The 22,108-nt window shown below is 42.0% G+C and overlaps 2 protein-coding genes across 2 annotated transcripts in view; one reads left to right on the forward strand and one right to left on the reverse strand.

Moving 5' to 3' along the window:
* Positions 1–725, forward strand: part of LOC115245932 — a 1,115-nt gene extending 390 nt beyond the window's left edge. Inside the window, exons 1-3 of the mRNA XM_029824454.1 lie at positions 1–124; positions 243–314; positions 389–725. The exon at positions 1–124 is cut by the window's left edge and continues 390 nt beyond it. Of these exons, the coding sequence (XP_029680314.1) occupies positions 82–124; positions 243–314; positions 389–657 (384 nt within the window). The 5' untranslated portion in view covers positions 1–81 and the 3' untranslated portion in view covers positions 658–725. The remainder of the gene's footprint in view (positions 125–242; positions 315–388) is intronic.
* A 34-nt stretch (positions 726–759) lies between these two features.
* LOC115245931 (sushi, von Willebrand factor type A, EGF and pentraxin domain-containing protein 1) overlaps positions 760–22,108 on the reverse strand; it is a 41,683-nt gene continuing 20,334 nt past the window's right edge. The window contains 33 exon segments of the mRNA XM_029824453.1: positions 760–1,850; positions 2,155–2,271; positions 2,454–2,656; positions 2,792–3,141; positions 3,297–3,880; positions 4,250–4,440; positions 5,338–5,400; positions 5,713–5,836; positions 5,920–6,075; positions 6,314–6,526; positions 6,654–7,195; positions 7,277–7,528; positions 7,642–7,807; positions 7,901–8,032; positions 8,126–8,373; positions 8,502–9,385; positions 9,491–10,332; positions 10,886–11,138; positions 11,250–11,467; positions 11,547–11,999; positions 12,291–13,613; positions 13,926–14,694; positions 14,772–14,974; positions 15,034–15,210; positions 15,308–15,490; positions 15,583–15,945; positions 16,150–16,318; positions 16,405–16,779; positions 16,935–17,288; positions 17,433–17,662; positions 17,769–17,909; positions 19,135–19,301; positions 19,518–19,575. Of these exon segments, the coding sequence (XP_029680313.1) occupies positions 1,819–1,850; positions 2,155–2,271; positions 2,454–2,656; positions 2,792–3,141; positions 3,297–3,880; positions 4,250–4,440; positions 5,338–5,400; positions 5,713–5,836; positions 5,920–6,075; positions 6,314–6,526; positions 6,654–7,195; positions 7,277–7,528; positions 7,642–7,807; positions 7,901–8,032; positions 8,126–8,373; positions 8,502–9,385; positions 9,491–10,332; positions 10,886–11,138; positions 11,250–11,467; positions 11,547–11,999; positions 12,291–13,613; positions 13,926–14,694; positions 14,772–14,974; positions 15,034–15,210; positions 15,308–15,490; positions 15,583–15,945; positions 16,150–16,318; positions 16,405–16,779; positions 16,935–17,288; positions 17,433–17,662; positions 17,769–17,909; positions 19,135–19,301; positions 19,518–19,575 (10,535 nt within the window). The 3' untranslated portion in view covers positions 760–1,818.

Consider the following 22,108-nt stretch of genomic DNA (forward strand, 5'->3'; position numbering starts at 1 on the left):
TCATCGCATAAATTTAAAAATTATTTCTCTCTCTGCTAAATATTAACCAAGCTTTGTATATTTTAGTTTATAATTGCTTTAATGACAGAAGATTATGCAAAAGCTCGTGATTTTGGAAATCGACGTAAGGATCAATTAATTTTACTTTAACGTATATTGCATGTACATATAAACATTATCCGATTAAAATTAAGTTAGTAAACAGGCAGATAAATCACATCAAAATTTAATTATATTAATAGTGTTGAAGTGCGATCGAAACGATGCAGACGTTATCAGGGCGCTCAATATTCTAAAACAGAAAGATCAATATAGTACGTTTCTTATTTCATATTTCAACCCACGTTATTCTAGCCCACGGTTATTCTATTTCTTTTTAATATAATAGAAATCGAAGAGTGTGAAAGGTTGAGTTCCATTGACAGCCCAATTGAATTTGACAATGAAAGCGGCGGAAGTGACGCAACTGATGGCGAGGACGCTGATTTTGTAGACGATAACGCGAACAGCCGCATCGATCCGACAGCGACAAGTAAAATTGCGTCGCACGGCATGTCTCAATTAAATATTGACAAAGTCAAGATCAATCTCGATTTTAAACAGAGAATGCACAGAGTGATACCGATAGAAGTAAATAAAGAAAAACTGCATAAATGAAATGTTGCAAGTCGTTAAGGATGAGTCTTATATATAGGGTAATTTATAATACACTTATATACTATATATAGCACGCGAATAAAATGGGGACACGGGGACATTTTATTAATAAAAAAACAACTATTTATTAAAGTTTTTACAACATAAATGAAAAAAACAGTGTGGTAAGCATCGTTCGGTGCACACTTGCCGCGCAGACACAAAGTTCACCGTTTGTCACGCCCGGCGGCTCTCTACATTCCCGTTTTTACAAAGAGATTATCGTCGCGTGAGAGAGTACACTGTAAGAGTTCCCAAAGTTTTTTTTCGATCATCGCGAATCAAATCGGTCTTCTCTCGTCGCAGAGATTTTCGCGAGACTTCTCCTTTTTCTCCTTTCTTCTGATTCCTTCACATTCGCTGAAATTAAATTCGAAATCTCGCCAAACTCTTCCCTCCCTCCCGTTGCGCTCTTCGCGCGCGTCACCGCGCATTTATTATATTACAACGATGATACGTATACCTTTCGAGTAACAAAATATAAATCTACGTACGTATATAGTTATATTAACATATACAAGCACACAGTTTCTCTCACGTATCTTACGGGTTAATAAAAAAAGAGAAAGGGAACGGGATGGTGAATGGTGTCGGGATGATCCTTAAGATACATGTCTATACGCAGTATTAAATTACAAAAATTACAATCTCGCGCGAAAGTCTCTTTAATCATTGAACACGCATCGAATTTCACTTCACGAAGGACGGACGGGTCCTATTTATTTTATCTTTTTTTTTCCTTTTTTATGTTGCGCGCCTCGGATTTCCGACTCGAGTAAACGCGTGCCGAAGCGACGATCGGTGTACGATCTGCCGATCATCGTTCCAGGACTCTTGCGTTGATCGCCAGACGCGTGTCTCTTGGAGATCGACGCGAGATTCCGCGGCTCCGATCGAGCCTTTCTCTGTTTCTCTCCTTTCACATCCAGTCGCCCGATCTAGACGACCGCGGATCTCGGCGCCGTCATATAGAAGGGTATGCAATAAATAACTCGATCGGGTTGGAGCAACGACGGCGACGTCGCACGAAGGATGAGATACCGTCGTCGCTTCGTCTGATTACACCGATATCTCTCGCATTTTCGTACTCTACGTTGGCATGAAAGTCATTGTTCTACCCGGTCACTGGCCTTCGCTGTCGCTGTCGCTCTTATCTGCAAAATGGACATTTCGTAATGTTATTTCCTGCACCGCAGACGCTCGTTTCTGTGATAACGCGCTGTAACGGCTTCACAATTTGTCGTTACGTTAATCAAGTAATAACGGAAATTTGTTACGTGTTCTATGATGATAAAAAGACGAGGTGTATACGTCGAATTGAAATCGATTAATAAATAAGCAGCCGGCGAGACTGCGTTGCATCCGATTCGGCAGTAATTTTCGGACGGTCGCGCGCCAAACGTGCGATGTGCCGTGGCGTTGATTAATATAATTACGAAGGTAGTTGCGGGATTGTACCTTTTTTACCCGTATACGCATGACGCTTCAGTCTGTCATAAAGATCGTCTTTCGTGCCGTAAATGCTGGCGTTTGATCGGGCAAGGCTATTCATCTTGCCCCCGTTGTGCAGGCTCTCTGTGTAGGAAAAAAAAATTAATAAGCACTCGTGACATATATTGCGATATAAAATACATAATATCAAGTTATATATTTTATCGCGAGAATAATCACTGTAATATTTAGTCCACGCGATATTATGTCAGTCTAAATCGCGATCTTGAGTTCGCGTGCGCAGAATATTTTTAATACAGCTTTACCTTTCATGTAAGTCTCGTTATAGAAGTTGGGCATTTCCCATCCATCCTCCTCGTCGTCGTAATAATGAGCATATGTGCTGTGATGTGACGGTGCTATCGACTCGGCGTACGGTGTCGGCGCACCGTAATAAAAGTTTACCTGAGAGCCATTCTGGTCAGTCGCTGGGGTGAGCATTTTCTTCGGTTCCTTCTTTCTAGAAGCTCTGTTGAATAAAAATATCTCTGATAATTATCTTTGATGGTATACTGACAAAAAATATTAATTTATTATTGAAAAATATATTAAAAATTAATCTAGATTCTCCTGGATTAATTTTTAATCAATTTTCTACGCTAACCTGACGCATATCATCCAGACGAGCAGCACCACAATGATTATCAAGATAACGCCTCCCGCTATGCCACCGGTAATGTAAAAGAACTCGGATTTATCTGTGCAATGTTTGCCAGTGAAGCTGCCGCTGCATCGGCACGAGGGTTGCCCGCGCGAGTCCTTCAGACAGACACCTTCGTTATCGCAGTAGTTAAGACAAACGTCCGTGCAGACGGTTCCGGTGCCATTGTATCCGGGCTTGCACTCGCATTTGAAGTCGCTCGTCTCCGGTATAAGTAGACAATACGCGTTTGCATCGCAGTGCATCTCTGCGCCGCTTGTCTCGCACGGATTCGTGCAGTCTGCCTTCTTCGTCTGTCAATAGACGTAAATATTGGTATCATTACTTCAATTTTTTATTCAATAACAAATAATTTCATTTATTTATTGCATATGTGTGTGTATAACGTTTTTATAGAAAAATATATTAATATTATTAATATTAAAGAGAAAGAGGAAGAGAAACTCACAGCTGCGGATCCTTTGGTGCTGGTGTTCGGCGGGCAAGGGATACAGAAAGTCTGTTGTGGTTCCGACTGATACGTCCCCTTCTTGCATTCCACGCAATCGTTGAGGCTTCCGTTGAGGTAAGTCCCGGGCTCGCAGACCGGAAGCGAGCATTCTTCTATTGCGGCGGATCCCATATTCGGGGTCGTTCTACCGAGAGGACAAGCTTGGCAGGACGCTTGCACTCCCTGAGTGCGATACGTGCCGCGCGGGCAAGGCTCGCACTTTCCCTCGACGGCCAATTGCTGTCCGGATCCGCACTCGTCCCGGAGCAGGCATGAGAAGCTACCCTCGTTCGGCTGGTAGAATCCGTGACCACAGTTGCGACAGAGACCGGCCACATCGTCGTAGTACTTGCCGGCCGGACATCGCTCCTTGCAGTCAGCCGCGCTACGAGCACCAGGACCCATCGTTACGCTGGGACGACCGGCGATTACCGGGCAGGAATTGCATCTCAACTGTCCGGACTCGCTCTGGTAAGTGCCCACGGGACAGAACATGCACTGCATCGTCTCTTCGTCATAATAAGTACCCACCGCGCACGGTACTGTAAATAATGAATATACGCTTTCAACTTTTCGCATTGTGATATTTTAGAGAAATCAATAATGCTGCAAAATCTCTTTTCTCAATATTTATCGGCTATCCAAATATACATATTTTAAATAATATATATATGATATAAAAAAATTATTTTATATATTAAAACAGAGTATCAAATTAATATCAAGTTTCTTAAGAATATCAACCGCATATTTTGCTAGCATATTTTCTGAGTAAAAGAATCTTGCAATATTTACAAAACTTGTTTCTTGTATCTACAAACAAATATTTTTATATCATAGAATTTTTCATTAGATATGTTGAAAAAATAGTTTCCTATTGCAACCATAATTAATGATACGTATCGGCTTACCGCAATCTGGCGCCATGACAACTTGTCCTATCGGGCAGGCATAGTCGGATTCCAGGATGAGAGACGCAGGATCCGGCACAGTGTTGGGCAAAATATCGTGAACATCGAATTGGTCCTCTTCTAGGATCAGTTTTTCGAGCAACATCTGCACGGTCGAGCGTTCGTTCGAGTTAGCGTTCAGGATCGGATCGCTGCGAAATATAGACAAAAGTTATCGCTCTGTAGATCCGTACAATGTATGCAATAGCAACAGGCATGGAAGGATTTGCGCAAATATGTACAGCTGTTATCTCGAGGCGAGTGTATAATTAAGGCAGCCTTGTCTTTGGACTAGAATCCTCATCAGTAGTCTCGCGTGCCGTAGATTAAACCGCACTCATATCTTTATTGTAATTGTAATTAATACACGTATAAACTTTGCATACATTGACTGTTGCGTCAATAAAGTAAGTTGTCAATTTATGTCGTAATTATCTTTATCGTAAACCGAAGATGCTGGACGCGTAAGCTAACTAGAGATTTAAATGCATTTATTTTTCACGCATCAATTTTCAATTTTCTAATTAGCTGCAATTTTTATTTTATAATTTGTTTAAATTATTATTTTTGTAATCTGTTAGCGTATTGAATGATAGATTTTTTCAATAAAGAAATGGTAAACGATCTCACAGCTTGGTTACACGAATTTTGTTACATTGTTATCACTGTCGAAATATCTAGATATTTTGTTGCAACTTGCTACATGATGATATTCCCATAATGATGATCCCTGTATATATGGTGATCAGTTAGTAATAACGTGCACACGAGCTTTTATTTTCGCTTACAACTTGATCCGACACTTCCCCGTAGGATTAGTCATTAGTATGATTTATCACTTTTTGATATTGATTATACAAATCCGAGAGTTATGCACGATTAACATGGGAAACATTAAAACATGTGATTACACACGGGAGATTGTTATAAACTGCACGCTATATGACTGTTTAGAATGATAACGTATTAGAGAGATGATGTCGAATGTAGCGAGTAAGACATGTAAATGAGAATCGAATTGCACGTAGCATGAATCGAGCTGTCCTTACTTTATCGCTGGGAACGAGATCTCCACCTCATAAGTGTCACTGCCTTGGCGACCCTGTCTCGTTCTATGATGCAACACAAGTAACAGAAAAATGCTCAGTATACTGAGATCCACTGTAAGCGAAACGCACGGCGAAGACAACACATTTCAGCGATGCGTCTGACAATTAAAATGACCGACATATGCAAGATACAAAAAGAGCAAGCCATATGATTTACGATATTACAGCAAGCTGTAATTATTTTGCGTACAGTAAAAATGCGTTTAGAATACTTGACGAACTGTAAAAATTATCAATTGAACTCGCAAACGTCCGAACGGAGCGCAGAATTTTCGAAAGTGCTCGTTAATTAGAAAATTGCAATATGTTACTTACGGTTCTGCGGGCACAATCGCGGAAACGACGTAAGTTCCGCCGTCTTCCTCGCTCGTTTCTCTCGTCGTGCGTACGCGATGATCGCATTGCACGTCGATATTAAGATCTTTGCACTCGCGAGTTCCTAGATAAAAAATGGCGTAGAAAATTAATATTGAAAAAAATATACATTTATATGAAATGGTCTGTTTGGAAATTGTGTATTACCTTCGTAAGAATACGAACAGAAGTTCCAGTCTCTGTTCAGTGAATTCACGGCGTTTCGAACCTTCTGCTTGAGTACACCTTGACCGGCCTCGTTGCAGAGTACCGATGTTGGGAAGTTCATCTTAATTTTGAAGACCCTTTGCGCTGACGTAGAGCCTGAAAAAATATTTCATTAATTTATATATATAAAAATTTCTCTCGAAAAATTCAACTTAAATTTCATAAACTACAACATTTTGCCTACAAAATGCTTTTTATTAAATTTTTCTACGATTTTTTTTTTTGGCCGAGTTACACGATTTTGAAATTAAACCCGTGTTTTCTAGAAATGAGAAAATAAAAAATTTTTTAAATATATATATATATATCATTCAAACGTGAACAAAATAATTACTTGTACAAGCTGGATACACCAGAGGTAGACTAGGATCATTGGTGGGCCTCCAGAAGCCTTCCGCACCGCACGTGTAGAACTTGGGAACCTCCTGCGAAAATCGAAGTCCGGTGTTGCAAGAAATTTCACAGACTTTGAATTGGCCTCCCGAGCCCCAGTCTTTGCACTGTTGTATACCACCGATAGGATCGTCCAGTGTCGGACAGAAGTCCGCTGCAACAAGAAGAATATGTTGAAATTTTAAATAATTCACGCACAACGACTTTTAAAAAATATTCTTTAAGTAGATATTTTATCATTTTCTTCTGAATAAATATTAAATAAGAAAGATTTTACTTACACAATATGTAAACTTTGAAATTGCAACTGGCCGAGTTTCCGGCCTGATCGTAAGCCACGTAACTGATATCGTAAATGCCCCACATCAGAGTCTGCCCGGCTCGATGTCCGTTCTTCTCCTGTATCTTTGTGACGCCGACATTGTCGCTAAAACGCGGCTCGTCCCAGGTGACTATGGACGATCCGTTTCTCGCGATCACCCAGAGATCGCCCGGACAATGCTCCACCTTGGGCGGAATCTTGTCGGCCTCGAGCTGCTGACATCTGTTGCCACCGTAACCGGGCGGACACACTCGCTGTCCACAATGCGACGGCACTATTCTCTCGACCCCACCTATGGTCTCGTCGTATCCTGCCCATGTCAGCACCAGGCCTTGATAGAGCACTGGTTCCGTGCGGCAGTCGCGCACCTGTTTCTGAATCTCATTCGTCACGTGCAACGCGCGGCCCCAGACTTGCACCTTGGTCAGATGGCCTTGGAAGCCTGATTCCGTGTAGCCCTTTATGTTCTCGCTCTGCGGTTTACCTAACACGGCCCATGCACTACAAGAGAAAACGTTAAATTTTTTTGTTGCAAAGATGCACAAAAAAGTGCTTTCGATTTTTAGATAAAAAGATATTTACTACGCCGAAAGTGATCTGCCGCTACCGTAACCCTCGGTCTTGCTAGCGATGAGGCCCTCCGTGATTAGAGTGAGCTCTCCGCCATTTTCTCCGTTCCATACAACTGCTACGTGATGCCATTGTCCATCGTTTATAGTCGCGTATTCTCTGAATGGCAGATAAACATCTTGCAAGTCGTGGAAGAGGGATATCTGAACTCCATTACTGTGTGCTTGGATCATAAGTCTGCGGTTTGTTGGAACGTGCGGCGAGCTGAACAAAAGATATTACAAATGTAAATTTTTATTATAATTTTCTTGGAAAAAAATAATAGCAAGATATTATGTAAAATATATTGTTAAAAATAGAAGTGCAAATGAACCTACCTGACACCATAAAGAGTGAAGAAAATTCCAGCTTCATCTCTCTGCGTAAATTGCACCCACATAGCAACAGTCAAGCTCTTCGTGGAACCAGTGAAAAATGGAATAATCTGTGAAGCACTGCTTCGTCCCGGATCGCTAAAGTACAAATCATAATCCACTTGGATGGCTGTAAGAATTTGAATTAAAATAATAACAAGAATAAAAATAATTATTGCACTAATAATATCTAAGTTAAAATAAAAAATTATGAGAGACATACATTTTCTGCAATCGTCGCCAGTTAAATTAAACGGACATTGGCAGAAAAATTTGCCGGTAAGATCGATACAGGTCGCCGATGGCGGACAAGAATTCTCTTTGCAGTCGATTATGTCCTCCTCGCAAGTTTGGCCTAATTAAGAAAAATTAGAAAATTATTTTTTAATTTAGTAATTTAGTAATTAATTCGTAACAAAAAAGATGATGTTGATATATTAAGAATTACCTGTATATCCTGGAAGACATATGCAGGTGAATCCAGAGCCTTCGTCGATGCAAGTAGCACCGTTTTTGCAAGCGCCGGCCTGACAAGCATCGTATTCGTATTGACAACCAATTCCTGTATAATCGTCGGGGCAGGTACAATTCAAACCCGAACCAAAATCTTGACAACGACCATGATGCATGCACGGATTTCCGATGCAACGTTCTGGTGCTGTTTCACATTGCTTGCCATCGGTACCGGATGGGCAGCTGTCGATTAAAAATTTAAAATAAATAATTTATATAATATAATATAATATAATATATATATAATATAATTTTATCCAATAATTTTGTCGGTTAAGAAAAAACATTTTCAAAGATTTATATATACTTACACGCAGAAGTAATCCATAAACAAGTCCACGCATGCGGCATCGTTCTGGCACGGTCGATTTTGGCACATGCCGACGTCTATCTGACAGTGAGTCCCGATCCATCCCTCCGGGCACACGCACTTGAAACCGCCAACCTCGTCTATGCACATTGCATTGTTCAGGCACGGGTCGGATTCGCAATCATCAATGTCGATCTCGCACGATGCGCCGGTGTAGCCTTCGCGGCAATGACAAACAAAAGTATTGTCGAGATCCACGCAGCGATCGGTACCGACCGGACTGCAAGGATCGCTGAGGCACTCATCGATCTCCGCCTCGCACTGCAACCCAACGTAACCGGGTCTGCATTTGCAAACGAATCCCTCCAGTTGATCCAAGCACGTAGCACCGTTCTGGCAAGGATCGGACGCGCAATCATCGACCGTATGCTGGCATTGCTTGCCGGTATAACTAGGCTCGCAGGTGCAGGTATAATCGCCAATTTGATCAATGCACTGGCCGTTATTCCTGCACGGTCTCGACGCGCACTCGTTGATGTTGGTCTCGCAAGCCGCGCCGGTCCACCCCGTATGGCAGATGCATTCGTGGCTGAAGAGCTTATCCACGCAGATCCCATTTAAACAAGGGTTGCCCGAGCACAGGTCGATTTTTTCGTGGCAGCGTTTGCCGGTAAATCCGGGCGGACAATCGCAGGCGAAATCGGCAATCAAATCAGTGCAGTTGGCGTCGAGCAGGCAGGGTCGCTCGGCACAATCGTCGGTGTTGATCTCACAGCTCTGACCTTCCCATCCTGGCAAGCAGTCGCACTTATAGCGGCCCTGTTGTAGTGCCACACACGTCGCACCATTGTTGCAAGGATTTCCGCTAGCTGTGCACGGATTTATCTGCGAAAATGTGAAAAGAAAAATTAAATTAAATATATTTTACAAATAAAAAAGGCGATTTTTCATTGAATCTTTTTTGCAAAAAAAGCATGAAGAGACGCTTACAGTGATATCGCAATCGACTCCGGTGTATCCAGACCGACAAAGGCAAGTGTAATTGTTAAATCCAGGCTCGTCTTTGCACATAGCTCTCTCCGGACACGTGTCGTTGGTACAATCCGACTTTTCCTCCTGACAATTGATACCGGAATAGCCGTTAGCGCATTGGCACCTGTAGCCTTGTGGCAGATCGATGCAAGTAGCACCGTTGTAACATGGCTGAGACGCGCACTCGTCTATGTCGATCTCGCAACGTCTACCGGAGAAACCAGCCGGACAATAACAGTGCACGCCGTGTCCCATCGGCACGCAAAGACCGCCGTGCTGGCATACATTGTCAGTGCATTGGACGGGCTTGCATTCCTCGCGACCCACCGAGCCGGATCCGTTCGTGTACATGTTTGTGGGACACTCGACGCAGGTGGTCGCGCCATGCTGAGGCTGGAAGAAGTTTTTAGGGCACTGGGCGCACGGGGCTAGTCCCGTGTCCGAGTACATGCCCGGGGAACACTTGGCGCGACAACGATCGCGACCAGACGCGGCCGGTTGATACGTGAACGTGCCGGCCGGACAAGTCTGGCAGTCCTTGTAGCCGCCTATCGGCGGTTCGCCGGTGTAACTGTTTCTGGGACACTCCAGGCAAGGCACCAGACCGGTAGGCGAATACGTGCCGTAACCGCAGACCGGTATACAATCGTCTATGCTCTTCGAGCCTTCCTCCTTCGTGTAAGTACCGAATGGACAGCGCAAGCAAGAACCCTGACGGTCGCTGTTCTGATACAAACCCTTCGGACAGGCTGTGCACTGCTTCTGCTTCTCACTGGCAAAAGTTCCGGCCGGACAATGCACTAAAAATGTATTTAAAAAATTTTACAATAAAATTTTGTTAAAAATATTTAAAGTAGGAGATAGAGAATTATACAGGGTGTCCAATAATTTTTGACACACCCGAAGTGTGAAGACAGATTGGGTCAAACTGAAAAGAAAAGTCTTGTACTATTTTGCGATTTTCGTAATAATTATTGAGAAATTAATTAAAAAAGATCGACCAATTCGCGTGAGTATTACCACGCGGTGAGAAAGGATGGCCTGATATGGGCGGCATTGATATGTGGTTGCTAGGACTCGAGAATCCATCGTTATGTATCGCTCGTACGTAACTGTTGTTATTTGTAGAGCGCTCCTCCCAGAACTTTGTCGCGCGCCTACTTTTGGGTTATCTTTTCTTGCTGCGCGCTTATATTCGCGCAAATTGGTCGATCTTTTTTAATTAATTTGTCAATAATTATTACGAAAATTGCAAAATGGTACAGGACTTTCCTTCTCAGTTTGAGTCAATCTACCTTCACACTTCGAGTGTGTTAAAAATTATCGGACACTCTGTATAGTACGTTTACTTACGACATCGAGGAACATCGTTGGTATCCATGTTCAATACTTCACCGACGCTGCACGTGAAACCTTTGCTACTGGATGATTTGAGAGCACGAAGAGGCGGACATTGATTGCCGATCGCCGAAACGTTTAATAGAGACTCGATAACTGCACTCGCATACGGGACCGATAAATCGAAGATCAGACTCAATGTGGCTCCGCAATGTTCGTATAATTGCGTTTGACGTACTGCTGGTACAATTACTAAGACAAAGTCCATCTGAAATTTGTCGAAATGTATTACTCATCATTTTTCATCATATTGCTGTCGCATTATTACAGTTATCTCTATATTAGTAATGATCAAGATTTCATACAATCTATTCCTCACCTTGAGAACATTTTCTTCGATTAAGGAAGGCATGGATTTGATGAAAGACACGTTCATGTTCACACTAAGACCGGAACAACGTTCAGTCAAAACATTATTGATATCTGTATAATATTGAGCCATGAGATCCTGATACATCGACAAACAAGATCGAGAAACAGCGCCATTTGCGCGATAAGTTAGCGAGGCAATTACATGATAATCAGCTTGTTGCGTGTCTACGGATACAAACATTTAATTAATTATATTGTTTGAAAATGCAGTTTAAAAAAACTTAAAGCTAAGATAAAGACTGACTTTCAGAAACGCAGTCGGGAACCACCGACGAGGGCGTCCACCGTTTGTTAACGTCGCATCCGAATGTCTTTACTGGTGCACCATCCGTGAATCTATATCCGGCCTTGCAGGTTGCTATACATTGCAATCCCTTATCTCCAGGGACACATTTTAGACCGCCGTTAGCCGGCGGTTTCAATTCCCAATCGACACAGGGCGTTGCCTGGACCGAAACTTGGAAATGGCAAGTCGCTCGGTTGCCGCTCGAGTCCGTTGCATATACTGTGACGTTTTCAAAACTGCCGACTCGAATCATTGCGCGTTCTGGCACAAAAGTGATCTTCACGGGACCGGATACGTCCGTGGCGTTGATACGTCTTCGTGTTTCGTTAAAATTGATGGAGTAACTTTCTTGTCGATCGACCAGTTCGATAACATAACTCTGGGGACAGCTCAGTTTCGGTGGAGTTATATCTGCGATATACAAAGATTGATATTAATATTTTAAATTAAAATTAATATATATTAATACTTCTCATATTTTCTAATATTTTACATTAACATTTTTTTTTTAAATTAATACTAATATTAATATTTTAATTAATAATAATGTTAATACTTTAAATTAATATTAATATTAATATTTTTATTTATATTAATATTAATATATTTTAATTAATATATTAATTTATTATTATTATTAATATATTAATATATTTTAATTAATATATTAATATTGTAAAAACTAACAATAGCATTACTAACCGGGCACTGTAATGTTAATTTCGCAGATGGCAACATTGCCGTCATAATCGAAGGCCACATATTTCACGACCGTGTCCTCGAAGATCCGAATAGGCGTTTTGAAGCTCTGCGGCTTTACTTCCAGTCGGGCGATGCTTCCACTGTTGTCGATGGCCGTTGGAATTGTGAAATTCACCGGAAGCAATTCGCAGTCGTCTCCCTTCTGCACGACTATGGGTTGTTGCGGACAGTTCTGGAATACCGGCGGCTCGTTGTCCACGCATGGCGAGAATCCGTAATCGTAACCCAACAACGGCTCGACCATCGGTTCCTCGCATCCCATTAGTTCAAACTTTAGACACGCGTTATCCATGTAGCTGACAATACCGAGAATAACAAAACGAGCCTGCACGTATTTTGGCAGAGTGATCATCGCCAGTTCGCCGTAATTTCCTGGATCGCGCATTGTCAGATTGAAGTTTGGGAAATAGACAACGTAGTTCTCGCTCTCCGACTGCTTATAGAAGAATCGAATTTCCGTAGGTCTGCCGACGATGTCATTGGTGATGACGCCTTTCACTAAAATTGCTTTCACTCGGTAGACACGGCCGAGATCGACGCTGACGTACGTAAAGGCTTCCTGCTTGCCGCACCAACCGGTCACAGAATTTAATCGGACATTCTTGGCTTCGTAGTTGGGTCGCTCGGAAGTAGCGTTTATCGCTGAATCCGGGATTCTTCCGGAAGTAAGGCCGAGCGGTTTGACGACCTTGCATTCAGGCTCGCGGATGCAGACGATCGGTCGTGGATTGATGAGAATGTAGCCGGGTCTACCGCAGCCGAACTGCACTTCTGAGCCTTGCTCGTAGCTTCGCGCTACCTGATAGCCGTCGCTTGGTCTACCGGGGTCTTCGCAGACCGGACCCTCGCATCGCAGATTTCCAAAGTCCCAGACGCTGTTTGCCTGGCAACGTACCACGTTGTCATTACGATTGGTCTGACCGGCCAACTTGAAGGTGTCCTGACAGCCGAAAAAGAAGGACGACTGGTACTTGGAATCGAGATACTGGCCGTATTCGGCGCCAGGCGTGGGAAGAGGTTTGCCGCAGTCCACGCGAGGACAAGCCGGCTGCAAACCGGACAGCCAGTAATCAGGTAAGCCAGGCTTAGGATCGTAAATGCACTGCCGAAAAGCGGAAGTCGCGGTGTTGCGCAAGTAACGGCCGTTACTGCCGCACTTGAGAGTGACGTTCTGCTTGAAAGGTACCAGTACGCTGGCTTCGTCGTTTCGGATCACGGAAAGACCATCATTTTTGTCGTCCGGTAATGACACGCATTTTGCATCTGAAACAAATCAAAGAGTATGCTTAAATTATTATAGAAATTTATAAATTGTATATATATGTAATAAAAATTATATATATACAGGGTGTCCCAAAGCACCCTTTACAACGCTCGTGAGCAAGTAGAGCACAGTAAACTGAACAGAAAAGTCCTGTAAATTATTCAGAAAGTTTCTGATAAAAAATACATTAGCAACATATACAATATACTAGCCGATTTAAAAAATAATAAAGAATTAGTATATGCGTCATATGATATTCATAACAAGAAAATTGTGGCTGCAGCGGCCGTTTTCTCTCATACACCGGAAACACTATCGGACGCAAGCCATGCTATTGTAATCGTGACAAGTTAGCAATCTAGTTTAGTATAGACATCTGTGCATTTTGTAACCATTATTTTCGTGACAATTAATTTTTATTTAAACAACCGTCTTTCGTGTCATTTAATATTTTACCTTGGTCGAGAGTAGTTTTCCATTTTCCGGCGACGTTAATAGAGGACACATTACTGGCACGCACGTCTTGTTTCTCTGATAGAGATCGCCGTCCCTCTCGCCAGTCTCCGATTTCGCCAAATTGAATCCAGCCGTGCCGTTGCCCTTGTATAATTCAAAACCAGTGTTGCACATGCAGGAGTAGCCGCCGGGGTTGTTGATGCATTTCTGATGACAGCCGCCGTTTCTGACCGCGCACTCGTTGATATCGGCGCATTCTAGCCTCGTGCACCCCATTATCTCTAACTTCATGCACGGCGCGCCGATGTAATCCTGTATCTTGAATTTTATGTAGCGCGTCTCAATTGGCACCGGCAGGTTCAGAACGGAGAGTGTCGCCTCTAAAATCCTAAACTCCACCGGTGTGCCATCCGGATTGGTGTAGTCCTTGAAGATGTCCGTCAGATCGTTCGTGTACTGAATCCGCACGGCTGATGTGTACGCGATGTTGCCGTCCAACCTGGCTACAACCTGTGTGCGAAAGCCGCGAATGATGGTCGGTGCTTTCATGTCGATTATCACCCAATTCGTGCCCGGCTCGATGTTGTTGCCGCACCAGCCGTCGCCGTTGTTTAAACGAATTCCCTTTAGAGAGATACGTATAAGTATATCACACAGAAAAAGAGAGAAAAGAGGATTGATTTGAAAACTTAGCATCTTACGGTTTTTGTGTATCCATTTTCCGAGCTGGAAACCGTGATCGATTCGTCGGGAATGCCGCCGTTGATTAGCCCGAGATCGCCGATAGGTCGACACTCCATAGTCGGTGCGAATCCCGGCTTACACTTGCAGGTAAATGCACCTGGATTGTTTATGCACTCCGTGGACGCCAGATCGCATTGGCTTGATGCGCACTCGTTTATGTCTATAAACATATTCGTCTCAATGTGATGAATAATTTTGTGAACGCTATAAAATCTCTACCTTCGCAAGTCGGTACGTTATCGAATCGTTGATAGGGTCCGCATTGTATGATATTTGATCCAGTTAGTTTGTAGCCTCTGTTACATTGCACCCTGGCTTCATCGCCAAAGAAGTAATCTCTGCCGGTATCGACGACAAATCCGTTTTTAATCGTCGGCAGTAGCGGACATTTAGCCCCTGTAAAAAATAAATGCCATTTTTGTCAATGTAATTGTACATCAATGTTAAATTAATTAAATACTATTAGCATGTTTTACAGCAGTTTACTACTCACGAGAACACGTTGGCACTTCGTCGGACCAGGTTCCGTTGCTCATGCAAAGGATGACGGGATGTCCACTTCGTACGTAACCGGGTTCGCACTCGAATCTAACAATCGTGCCGTAACTTCGACCACCTCCGTTCAAGATAGTTATGTTAGAATGAGGAGCCTCCGGCAATGGAGCGCATTGAGATGCTGAAAGAGATAGGCATATTTTTTTTATTACATTTTATTTCGCGTTTTAATTTCATAATTATTTCATACCAATTACATATAATTTAACGTACCTAAACAAGATGGCTTTTTTTCCCATCTTCCGTCCGCCAGGCATGAAATCTTTTCCGTCGGCCTTCCGGAAGGAAACGCAAATCCCGCGTAACACTGATAGGTTGCTAGTCCGCGGTAAGTAACATTCGAGGAGCCAATCGAGAATCCGTTGTCGATTTGAGGTACGGGACCGCAGTATACTTCCTGACATTTGGGAATATATGTAACGGACCAGTTTCCTCCAGGGAGACACTCCGTGGAGATTCTCGACTTTCCTGTGGCGAATTCTTGTCCTAGCGGGCAAGAGAACGTAACTATCGTGCCGAAAGCTGTGTCCCGACTCGACGCTAGTGCTCCCTCGCCGGGTTGCAATGGCGGACAATCTATAATAGAATTTTTTTTGTGATATCGAGCACACAGCTATTGCACACCTTATGCATTAATAAAAAAACATAATTCATATACATAGTATATATATATTTTATTGTACATATATTATAGTAATTAATATTATAATATAATTATATATTAAAAAGATTTTGTTATAAAATGACAAATTATAAGAAATAAAATATAATATAATTTACCGGCAGAAAATTCAGCTTGCCAACCGGTGCTGCTGTGCAAAGCATCGGAGGCGAATCTGACGAGCATTTCTCCGCTTTCCGCAGTGAGCGTGATCTTGGGTCGAGTGTTAGAGGTGAAACCGCTTCCGGGATGTAATCGCAGACCGTTCGTGTTGGAACCATCGTATATCTGTCAATTCCGCGAGAGAAAAGGAAAGTTAACGATTCCGCGCGATACGAAGCTTTTTCATTTACATAACGTGATTATAATCTTACCTGCACGTAGTCAGTTTTATGAACGTTGAAACTGAGAAATTTCAGAGACAGCGGTCCTCTATCCGGATTTCTGATTCTGTACAAACATTCCTGGTTATTAGGATAATCGTTGAGGCCGTAAGAAGGCGATTGAACCGTGCCATTTCTCGCGATGATCGTAGCCTTGCAGCCTTGCGTGAAGCGAATGCTGAAACCACGCCTGGAATCGCCAAGACTTGTTTTAAAGTACAGATACAAGTTGTTTCCGGTGGACATGATCACCGCCGGATTTTCCTCTGATTTTCCCGTGAAACGCGCGATCGGTCGGCTCATAGGTGAGTCTCCGTCCCTGACAAGAATGTAATCTCGATTCATCTCGAGATCCAAGTCCTCGATCTAGAAACGAGAAAGTCAAATGCATTCGTAAGTTTTACCAATGTTTTGTATTTTTTTTTTCATTTAAAGGGGAATTTTAAGTTTGCCGTATTAAACAAGCAATCATATAAAATTGCGACTAAAATAAAGCAGATGCGTAGAAAATTTCAATTTACCTCCACGGACATTATGCGTCCCGCCTGAGCCTGCAGAATATACAGGCATTCGAGACCTCCAGGATAATTCTGCGGATATCCCGGAGACGTGAGCACCTGTCCTTGCGATGTAGCTCTAAGAATTCCGCCGCAGGTCTGCGGCTCGGTTTTCCAGGAAGCGCGGAAACCCTTCCTCTCCACCGAAGCATCAGTGCTAAACTTGATAATCATAAAGTTCGAGGCCGAGACGAAGAGTTTGTTGCTCAATTCTTGCTTGCCGGAAAGAGTCGCAAGATTCACGGACTTCTCCTCGGTTCTACCGCCTACGAGGATCTGCACTATGTCGAAGCTTTTCTCGGTCTCAAATTCTTGGAACTGGAACACACGAATTATAGCTTGTTTTTATTTATCGTTTAATTCTGATTTTGAGGAGAAGCAAAACTTCTCTGTATTAAACAAGATTTTTCTACATTAAATGTTATGTTATTGAAAGAGATTCATTGAGCGGGAAAGACTTACCTGCAGAAGAATATTATGTCCTTGAGGGCCTTCCAGTGTCCACTTGCAATTGCTGAGGGGTGCATATTTATGCGGGTAATTCGGACTCTCCACGACGTCGCCGCTGCTCGCCATATAATATTGGCAATTAGCCGGACAGTCCAGCTCATCGGAATAATCGCCGCAATCGTCCTGCTTGTCGCACTTGAACGCCGCGTTGATGCACTTGCCGTTCGAGCAGTGGAACGAACCTGCGGATGTATTATCGTTACAGGGAGGAGGATGAGAATTATCATTCCGTTCCGCGCATGAAATACGGAAAGCCAAGTCGCCGATTCACGTGACGGTAGAACTTACCGGAAGGACAGGCGTTGGCACGACACATGAAAGGAAGAAGTGACTCGCACGTGGTCAATTCCCACGTTTGTCGGTCGTCCGTCAAGGCGACGTCTACGCACTCACCCGAGTGTGGATTCGGTTGCCTCGGCGCCCAGAAACCTACATTTTTTTTAAATGTAATAACTATCATTTTTAATCTGATTGTTGAAAATATTTTAACGATCAGATTAAAAATATTTTTAAAAACTTTATTCTCTCTCTCTCTCTCTTGTAATCAAATTACATACGTATAAGTATATACATAGTTGAATGATTATAGTAACAACGTTAAGAATGCAAATATGTCTCAAATAATACATATTTCCGGCAATAGACTGTATCAAATTACTTCATATTTGTTATGTTAGTTAGAAATTAGTATATACGTTGCTAACTACTTTCAACGCTTAATTAATAGTGAGGTTTAAGTGGTGCGGACAGTGTGTAAATGCTCTAAAAGGGGAAGTTGTAGTCTGTATAGCAAATGGACACAAAGCAACGATGTCTGGGCATTGTTGTGAGAAAAGTGTGTCTTCGTGCCGTGTACGCGAGTTCCGTGTTTCCGTGACCCTGATAGAAATACTAGTTCCGCATGTGTGCGAGAACGATTTTGAGTGAAATGTTCGCATCAGCCATTTAATTTCGTAATACGTTCGTGTAATGTGCTTGAAAACTTTTACTAAAATAATAAATTTATATATATTTATTATATGTATAAAGAAATAATTTCTAATTTCTTTTTTTTGTGTAATAATTATTTTAGTTTTTAAGAAAGATTATTTTAAAAATAAAAAGTAGAAAGAAATATATTATAAGATACATCATAGTTGATGAATATTATTTTACCGTAAATTTTTTAACCGATTTCAAATTAATTTTTTCTCAATAAAATTCGACATTGATGGAATAATTTCTAGTAATTAATATTTCAAGTTTTTAATTTCAAGCAATTGAAAATAAAGAGGTTTGTAGAACTGAGGAAGCTTAAGAGAAAAAAGAGATAAATGACAAAATTGTATTTCTTTGATCAAATAGACTTTAAAAATGTGCTTAATGTATGCTTAAGAATGTTAAGCATTTATCTCGCTCTTTGGATTCTTATTCTCTTTGAGAGTTGGACTTGCAAAACGCATCGCATTGCGCGGAATATCGGTCAAGGTCTCTTAAGAGCAGTCGATCGTTAATGGCAAAGAGATGGTTGTGCACTTGGGAAAGAAAGAGAGAGAGGGAGAGAGAGATAAAAAAGAAAGGCAAAAGAGTAACTGGAAGATGCGTTCAGTTACGGGATCCAATCGCGCAGAATCCGCTCGTCTGCACACCAAATGAAACGGAACTGCATACGAACCGGCGTATTGAGAGACGAGCATTCCCGCGGCGGATTCGAGTGTGTTGGTCCGTAAATCGTCGAGTGAAGCGAGACCTAGCCAGTAATGATCCAAATGCCGGCCGATCATGCTCGCCGACATGTTGTTCTCGCTGTACGACTCGACCACCATCAGCTCGCTTCCGTATCTGCAATGGACCGTCAGAATCATCGATAGCCTATCTCGCGTAATGTTATGCGAGAGAAACGGAATTTTCTGGATCTTTTATTTTTTAAAGTGATTGAGACAACAATCTGTATTACGACTTTTTACTTTTTTATCGACAAGAGATATCGGTCGTATTTTATTAAAGTCAAACTTTAGATAGCAGAATTAATGAAAAGATCGATAGTGCGTGGCTTACCTCCTGCATAATTCCGCCGCTTTTTCCCAGTAACAGTGTATGCCTCGCAGTTCCCATCCTGCGTAAAAAAACGTGGCATTAAACTGTCTGTTTAGGTAGAGATTGAACGCAAAGCTGTAATAACGCATCGCAATAAGAACGCAATCTCCACATTGTAGTATTTGCTAAGAGTGTCATTCCAACGCCATTGTTATTTAAATTAGATTAGGTTATTTACATTACTACTTAATCGATTAATGTTCTAAACACACGATAAAGGCTTCGTAAATATAAGTTTTTGTACACTTTGATTTATCGTACTCGTGAGATTTCTTGTTGGAAGTTAAAAACTTCCGGCAAGCACGTTTGTGTGCGGGAAGTCTTATTCCAAGGTTCCGCGAGCGTTTCCTGAGCAACCGGATACTTTGCCCATCTCATACCGATGAGTACACAGAAGATAGAAAAGGCGGTTAATCGGTGACCCGCACTGACAGTGACTGACGCAACGGCCTCGTTCGTTTTTAGTGCACATGATGTGCCTTAGGGAGTACCGGAGTCGAAAGGGACCTTGTAAAATAGTTAAACTCCGTCTCGGTGACGACAACTCGACGGTTAGACGAGTTGTGTTATCGGTTCACCTACATATATTTTCGCTTACTTTTGTATTCTAGCTTAGTTTCTACCAAATTTCCTTGTTAATCATTCTATCGGTACTTTGATCCGGTTTATCGTAATCTACATGAAAATTCGCAACGGAATAAATTTTTCTTCTGGTCAATGAGAAGGGGAATATGTCGCGCATAAGTTTATATCTAGTTATTGCTTCGAGCAAAAGTTTTTATTTCACAGCGTGCCGTTCATCATCTGGGATTGCTCTCGAGTTTCCGCGAAATTGATTCGTGTCAGTGGTTCGATCAAAGTAAACCAACTTGCTGCAGCCAGAATCTTGTCTTATAACAGGCAATATTGCGATTCGTGGTATCTTTGATCGACGGAATATGTAAATTAGATAGTAAAAAGCGGATAAAGTTTCAGTTAAGAAGAAAGCGTAGTATCTCATAGTTATCTTAATAAAATAACAATAGTGAACGCAGCAGCATTTATCCTTCAATAACCTTTGCAAAGCAATGATGAGGCAAAGTTAATTAATATTTTCTATATATGATTCTTTATATATACAGGGTGACCCGCAATGACCGCCCACTAAGTACATAGCGTTATTTCAAGAATAAATAATTTAAGAAAATCTGGCAACTACACTTTTATGTATATTATCGATGATTTCTACTAGCTATCAAATAATATTAGCATTGTTCGATCGTAGCAGATTCTTTCAATCATTTCATCATTTCCTGATCATTTTACGACTACTCACTGATACTTCCTGAAACCAATTAAATGTATGAACATATTGAACGATAAACAAGATGCTATTCTGTAAACTGAATATTTTCCAATGTAATTGTTATGGTACTATAATTTTTAAACAGTTATTTTAAGTTCCTTTACTTTTATAAATACAAAAATATTTTATTTTTAATATACATTATGACGAAATAAAAAATTTTCCGTGCAATGCAATTGAAAACATCCGACGCTTCATTGAAACGCGTGAGTTGCGTTGAAGAGGAACGAAAGACGCGACATTACTCAGTCATGTAGCTGATGCAGTTGGCGCTGGGAAAGACTCGATGTGACGACCTTCCTTTCTTTCAAAAGGTCAAACGGCCATGCTCGCGCTACGCACACAGTTCTCTCGGCGTCCATTAGCATTTCTCGTTCGGAGAACGTGTGTGAAATATTATTTTCTCTCCGCGGATAGACACATGATATTGCAACCAACGATCGCGAAATAACATCGACAACACAACAGCTCGTAATTAATATCGAAAAATGGAAGAAATAAAGAGAAAGAGAGAGAGGGGGGGAAGAGGGAGGGAGAGAGAGGGGAGGAGAGAGAGAGAGATAGAGAGAGAGAGACAAAACGCGATATCGCTATTATAAAATATAAAAGTCGTGGGATGTGAAAAAAATCGCGGAAACCGAGTTTGAAATCTACAAAATCTGAAATCGTAAAACGTAAGAACGAAGCTACAAGATAGAAACTGCGACAATTGAAATATGTATTTTATCTTGTTAGCCGAACAGCGGAAGGATGGTAATCCTTTAGATTAGTTTAGAGTTTAGATCATTGACTGGCACGCAAGTATACGCGGAAAGAGACCGTCCCTGCCTTCTTTTTTTCTTTCCAGTTGTTTCTCCATTCTTCCGGCAAAAACGCCAGCGAGCGGGTACGAAGCACGACGGATGATCGCGTAAAGCAGATGAGCGAGTGTGTTGCCGGATGTTCTACTTTTTGGAATCCCGTTCGACGGTTTGTGCTCGGTCGAGTTTCCTCCTCCGAGTGGAAGATAGATAACCGTAGCGTGCGAATACAAGCCGTCGTATATTTTTAGGATCCGCTATGTGTACCATGACGATGATGATGACGACGATGACGACGAGGACGAGGACGAGGACGAGACAAGGCGAGCCATGATTGGATGGTAAAGATGGAGAGACGGAGAAGAGAAGACGGAGAGATGCCGCGGAGGATTCACGGTTTAGGAATG

This window comes from Formica exsecta, unplaced genomic scaffold, assembly GCF_003651465.1.
Source record: "Formica exsecta isolate Colony F162 unplaced genomic scaffold, ASM365146v1 scaffold137, whole genome shotgun sequence".
Lineage (NCBI taxonomy): Eukaryota > Metazoa > Arthropoda > Insecta > Hymenoptera > Formicidae > Formica > Formica exsecta.